The sequence below is a fragment of the Clarias gariepinus genome, chromosome 22 (genome assembly GCF_024256425.1).
Source record: "Clarias gariepinus isolate MV-2021 ecotype Netherlands chromosome 22, CGAR_prim_01v2, whole genome shotgun sequence".
NCBI lineage: Eukaryota > Metazoa > Chordata > Actinopteri > Siluriformes > Clariidae > Clarias > Clarias gariepinus.
The window spans coordinates 25,398,404-25,405,000 of record NC_071121.1 but is presented as its reverse complement, the minus strand read 5'-3'; the positions used below and the strand labels follow the sequence as shown (position 1 = coordinate 25,405,000).

Here is a 6,597-nt window from a genome sequence, read left to right as displayed (position 1 = left end):
GTGAAACTGAGAAAAATAGACATATAGACAAATAGACAGACAGGTAGAAAGAGAGAGAGGGATGGATGGATGGATGGATGGATGGATGGATAGATAGATAGATAGATAGATAGATAGATAGATAGATAGATAGATAGATAGACAGACAGACAGACAGACATATCCTGGAACAGACAGGGTGAATCTGAGAAAAATAGACATATAGACAAATAGACAGACAGGTAGAAACAGAGTGGGAGGGATAGATAGATAGATAGATAGATAGATAGATAGACAGACAAATAGATTGATAGATAGCCATTAAAAACTTAATCAACAAATGAGTTAGCTCCTTGCTAACTAGCTCTTGTTAGAATCCTGATTCGTAGTTTTAGACTCCGTCACTTCCTTTTGAAATCTAACACCAACCAAGAAACATTCATCAATAACGTTAGCAAAGTTAGCTCGCTAAGTACACGACCATTAAAGAATAAAAGCATTTCAGAAACAACTTAAATTAGAAAATATTAACAATAGCAAAAAAAAACGTTTTATTTTAATGACTGTAAAGTCGTTTCGAATACTTTCAACTTCGTTTTGTTTAAGAGTCAGCAATGCGAATGTCTCCACACGACATCGTTTTTAAGTCCTGTTACAGACACACTGCACTGATGGTGTTCATCGTTTGAGTTTCTCATCTTTTCTTTTCTCACCCAAGAACTTCTAAACCTTTAACACCAAATAGTAAAAACAAAACAACAACAAAAAACTAAAACAACAACTTTGCCTTTTACACTTCTGACTCCACTTGAAAAGAGCCCAGGTGTGCGGCACTTCACGCTGTTTGTTTGTTGACGGAAAGACACGCGCGAAACCAGAGTTTACCGACCGCTGCCAAGCGCTAATCAGGCAAAGCTGTTTACATCTGCATGCATGTTTTTTTACCCGATCATTCGCTAAACTGGCTATCCGCTAGAAGTGATATAATTAGCGCCTTTCTGAGCAAATCTGCCTCTATATGTTCTAAACTCCTCTGCTTGGGGCTAATGAGGAACAGATGGATGCTTAGTGCAGTACATCAACACATCGACGTGACGTCTGAGATCTGCACGATTTTTTTCTCACTTTTTTACAGTTTATTTCCATTTGGATGGAACATACATACACAGAATGTTTACACCACTTCTCCTCAACTCAACAAGCTTTTTCACTCACCATGGTTTTGTCGATGTGGTCCTGCAGCGAGTCGATGAGCAGGTCTCCGACGGGCTGCCAGTGACCTTTGACCTCCTCGGGTTGGCTAAGGTGCACGTCCAGGTGGTCCATGGCGCTCTGCAGATCCTGGAGTTTCTCCAGAGAGCGTTCCACCTGCTCGTGCCAACCTCCGACATGTCCGAGCAGCCTCTCCCAGCGCTCGCGCACCTCGGCCGCCTGCTTACGGATCGCCCTGGCCACCCGCTGGGCCTTCTCCTCTGGAGATAACTCTGACAGAAGAAGGAAGGAAGAGCGATAGGGAAGATGAGCATTTTTCAAAGCGTTGGTGCATGCGGTAGCCTTGTGTCTTGTAGCTGCTGTGGTTTTTGGAACCGTAAGACCCAGGAAACCTTCAAAGGGTACTAAGCAACAAGAATTAGGATCGGCATGTCGCAAGTTGTGCAAATATAGAGGTAGCACAGTGGCCAGTGATTACTAGAACTGGTTTAACTAGAACAATACATGATCATGGACTACTTAATTCCACAGGAAGAGACCATTTCACACACTTTAACCAAAGACGCAATGCTGTAAAACTTCCTTTAAACCGCTGACTACATCTTGCTTCCAAAGTCAGGGTGTTAAAAAGTTTTTTTTTTTTTTTTTTATCCGTCAGAAGCTAGGTTAAAGGCATGTGCATAATCAGAAGCATGGATTTTACCCTTGAACCCTTAACATTCAGAAGCTTGTGCTAGAGAAACATACCTTTTGTGTGAAAATGATGTTTTAGGCTTCCAGAACCACTCTTTCACAATATAAGTCCTTAGATACAGTATGGCCGTGCCATCAGGAAAGAAAAACTCCATAGATGTGATAACCTGGTGATTCAGTACATTCAGGTCGACAGCTGACTTCATTTTATTGCCCCATAGCGTTGCTGAGCCTAGACCTGAGCGACTGATCAACCCCAGATCATAACTCTGTCTCCAGAGGCTTGTACAGTGGACACTATGCATGATGGGAGCATCGCTTCATGTGCTTCCTTTCTTACCCTGACACGCCCATCCCTCTGGAGTAGGCTCAGTCTGGACTCATCAGGTCACATGAACTTTTTTCATCGCTCCAAAGTCCAATTTTTATTCTCCCTAGCAAACTGAAGCCTTTTTTTTCTGATAAGTTTTACTAACAAGTTGTTTTCTTATGGACACACAGCTGTTCAGTGCCAGTCCCAGAGTTCTTGTCCCACTTTCCACACACCACATTTCTTCCTTGACGACATTTAGCACTATCCTTCCAGGTTTTAGATAACGTGTTAAATCCAATCATTTCAAATCCCCTTGGTTGTTTTCTTTGCTTGATGCAGCCCATTAATTTAACCCTATACGGCAGCGTATAATATACAGGAGTACTAGATATTAGCTCAGTGGTTAACGCATTGGACTACGGTTCGGAAGATCCCAGGTTCAAACCCCACAACCACCAAGTTGCCACTGTTGGGCCCTTGAGCAAGGCCTTTAACCCTCAACTGCTCAGATGTGTAATAAGATAAAAATGTAAGTCGCTCTGGATAAGAGCGTCTGCCAAATGACTAAATGTAAATGTAAATAATTAGGGCTCCAGACTGACAGAAACCACTGAAGTAAGGTGATTGGACAGAGGTAAAGCTTTTCCCTTTGGGCAAATCTTATGGATGATTAGGACTATCCATTTTAAATCAAAAAGCCAAGTTCGTTCATTAGGACATCACGCAACAATTTGGACAAACGCCTTCCACCTTAAAACCACTACATTGCTCCATTTTCTTTAGCTGGTTAATCCTTAAATCTGTTCCTCAAACAATCCTCCTTATTATTTCAAAAGTTGTTGCAGGGATTAATCAAGATATCAATTATTAATGTTTTTTTACCCGCACATTCTGTCCCTCTATAGCTTCCGTCTGTCTTCTGAATCCTCTACCTTCAGTGTCTACACATCTACTTAGGAAGGAATAAAGGGAGAATATATCGTCACTGGTTTCAGTGAACTTCCTCAGTGAAGCCTCAAGCTGTGCAGCCGAGCATGCTTTAAATTTGCCCCGGAATCTATCGACCGGACTGTAAGGAGGATTAAAGAGATCGTGCTGTTAGAGAAAGAACTGGCCCGGGGCATGGCTGAGAGGTGGTGCAGGACTGAAGACCTGAGGATCTAAAGATCTAAAAATATGGCAGTAATCTGTTTCTCGTGGTGCGGGTCAGATTTGTTTGAGAGGATTAGAAGTGATGGAGGTGAAGCTAATGTCAGGAATTCGCTCTTGCAGACTTGAAGGAGGTCTGACTTGACAACGATCCAGCTGTCATCTCCCATCAAGCAATTTGCTTCAATACCTGAAGTTTAGCGGTTATACAGAAATATCATAAAAGCACAGCTCACGCACTGATGATAAATAATTTATGATTTTATTTTGTTTTGTTTCAAATGTTGGATTGATAGATGCCCAGATAAAAGACTTAGTGTCCCTTGCATGTACTGTATAAGCCCTCACCAGGACCCAATAAAAACCTGACCAGGTACAGCGGACACTGGGGAAAAATTAATAAATGTACTGTATGTTATACATTTTGTCATGTCTCTACTTTTCAGCGTTTTTTACTTTTGTATTGGCCGAGGTTTAAACAAGATGATTGGATTTCCCATATTGTGACCTCATAGAAGAAGATCCCCTCCCCCGGCTTGTTGCTCAGCTCAGCAGTATCTCATTTACATAGACACTGAAGCAACACATTCGGACAAGGAGTGAAATATATGGAAAGTCTTATTCAGCTGGAGCATTTAATCACACTCACTCTGAGAAAAATAGTAAAATATCGGACCTTTAAATTACTCAAATACATGACTGGACCATTTGAGCTTTAAAAAGTCCCTTGAGCAAAGTCGAGGCAACAAAATGTTGTGCAACTGTGATGGGCGTGAAGGCGTATATTGATTATTGTCGGTCTGGGCTTGAGATCTGGGGGCTGGTTTAGGGTGATAATTGAATAGAGTGTTAAATGTGAACCTTGACCTAGGGTTTTGTGATTACAGTAAAATAAGAGATTCAGTCATACTGTACCAGAGTCACAAAACTCACTAATAAACACCTGTAATTGATTCTACACAAACCTGGGTTCTGGAAAGTTTTATTATTTCTCTGATCTAATACAGTATAAGGCAAGCAACACCAGAAAATGATACAAAAAGCCATAACCCCAGAAAAACTCCCAGAGCGCTGTAACCCGGCATTCTTACTCAGGGTCACTGGATCAATACAAGAGAAAGGGAAAGTTCAGACCAAATCACAGCTACAGTAAATGCAACCCTGAGCCAGACTCCGTGTGCTCTGGAGAAACTTGTTACAAGTTCATTACTATTGTTAACTTCAGGCAAAACGTAGTTTAAATGACCTCAAGTCAAGCATGGCTTTAAGAAAAAACACACCTGAGAAGATCAGGACCCTTGTGGAGACACCTTGGGCTAAACTGAAGCTAAATCAAGTTATGTAAACTGTGGAACTCTCCTAAGTTCTCGATACACTTAAAAGTTACACTACTGTACAATTGGGAATGCTGTAAAACTTTGAATTGCATTTTTGTTCTTAATTTTGCTTTAGGTTAAGCACTTGCATTAACGTCATAACAATTAACTAGCATGATTTAGCACTGAGCAAAATAGATTAAGAATCAACGTCAACTACCCCTAGAGTTAACCCTAACCCTAACCCTTGGTGGATTATCAGATTTTTATTTACAGTTACCCTACAGTACATACGAACATACACTACCGTTTAAAAGTTTTAGAACACTTTCTAACTCCATGATGGTTCCTGATTTTTATTTTTTTCTACATTGTAAAGGAATGCTGAAGGCGTCCAAAAAATGCATTAATCTCCTTTGAACAGTTAATATTGAGATGTTTCTGCTACTTCTGCTCTGTAAAGACTTCATAACGCCTCTAATCTCAGGTGCTGTTAATTGGTCATTTTTCAGGCTGATAACTCTAAATGAACTTCTCATCTGTGGCAGAGGTAGGTTTTGGTCTCGACCTCCTGGGACGGCCTTCATGAGAGCCAGTTTCATTATGGTGCTTGACAGATTTTGCAAATGCACTTGACAATACTGTTCTTGCAAGAACGATTACAGAAAGGCCAGCCTCTGTGTCTTAAAATAACAACTAACTGTTGTTTTTCTTGTTGTTACGTAATTACCTAATCCCATATGTGTTATTTTATAGTTTTGAAATCCTCAGTATTGTTGTAGAATGTAGAAAATAAATCACTAAACAAAAACAAAGAAATTTGCAAGTGTTCTAAAACTTTTGAACGGTAGGGTACAAGTTCCAAACATTCGAAGATACAAATGTGTATTCGTGTATGTTTAATAGTGGAAGTTAAACCACGTATACGGCGTACATTGTAACGTACATGCAGCGTTGCATCCCAGAATGTCTGGAAACAAGCGTGAAAGCAGCGGTGATGAAGCTGGTACTCCTAAGAAACGCCGAGCAATAACGATGGAGACAAAAGTGAAAATAATTGAGCAAGGTGAAAAGATGTCAGACATTGCTTATTCTTTTAACATGAATCATTCAACCATCGTTACAATTCGGACTGAAAATTAAGAATTAAGAATTAAGCCAGTTGTGATAGTGTCCTGGTACCTAGACAATGTTTATTAGACTTATGAACAAACTTACTTACAAACGAGCTCTCGGAAGAGAACTTGTTCATATGTTGAGGACATTTTTTTTAAGAAACCATAATTGTAAACAATGAAAAACAATGTAAGTTTTTGAGCTTTTATGCATTTCTGCACTTTTCATCAGGTTAAAAAGTCAGCCCCATGTCTTCACATACAGACAAAACTTTGAGTTAAAACGAATATGTGACACACAACACGGTTAACCTTCGTCAAGGGCGAAAAAACACACCAGGCAGTATGAAGTCATGAACCATTCTCGGGAATTAAAGCACTTGGTCTATAGACAAAAGTAATTCTGAACATAACAACACACATTTCTATAGAAATTCTTATAAATGGATATCACGGCACATCCTTCTGACGATGACCCCCTTGAGGCAACTAGAAGAAAAAAGCCAAGCAGCTCTAATCTGCCTGGATTTAACGAGAGGGAATTTGTGGTGATAATGACTTCTCCTTCTTCTTCTTCTTTTCCCCCTGAACTCCTAATCATAGTTGCAAATGGCTGCTCTGGATATCGGATGAGAAGTGGAAGAAGCACCATAAATAATAAAATAGTCTCATTATAAGATGAAACCAAACATCAGCGATTCTGAAAGATCATAACAAGGTTTAAATAATGCATATTATAGTCCTATAACGCTCCATTTCGAACTGAAGTGCATGGCAGACCGCCTAGTCCTGGTGCAAAGATAGCGAGAGACAATATATT

The 6,597-nt window shown here is 40.1% G+C and overlaps 1 protein-coding gene across 9 annotated transcripts in view; it reads right to left on the bottom strand.

Annotated features, from left to right (window-relative positions):
* Nucleotides 1-6,597, bottom strand: part of LOC128510467 (utrophin-like) — a 210,171-nt gene that overhangs the window by 62,857 nt on the left and 140,717 nt on the right. For all 9 annotated transcript variants that reach the window (XM_053482764.1, XM_053482771.1, XM_053482770.1 and 6 more), the window contains one exon: nt 1,195-1,463. In XM_053482764.1, the coding sequence (XP_053338739.1) occupies nt 1,195-1,463 (269 nt within the window). The remainder of the gene's footprint in view (nt 1-1,194; nt 1,464-6,597) is intronic.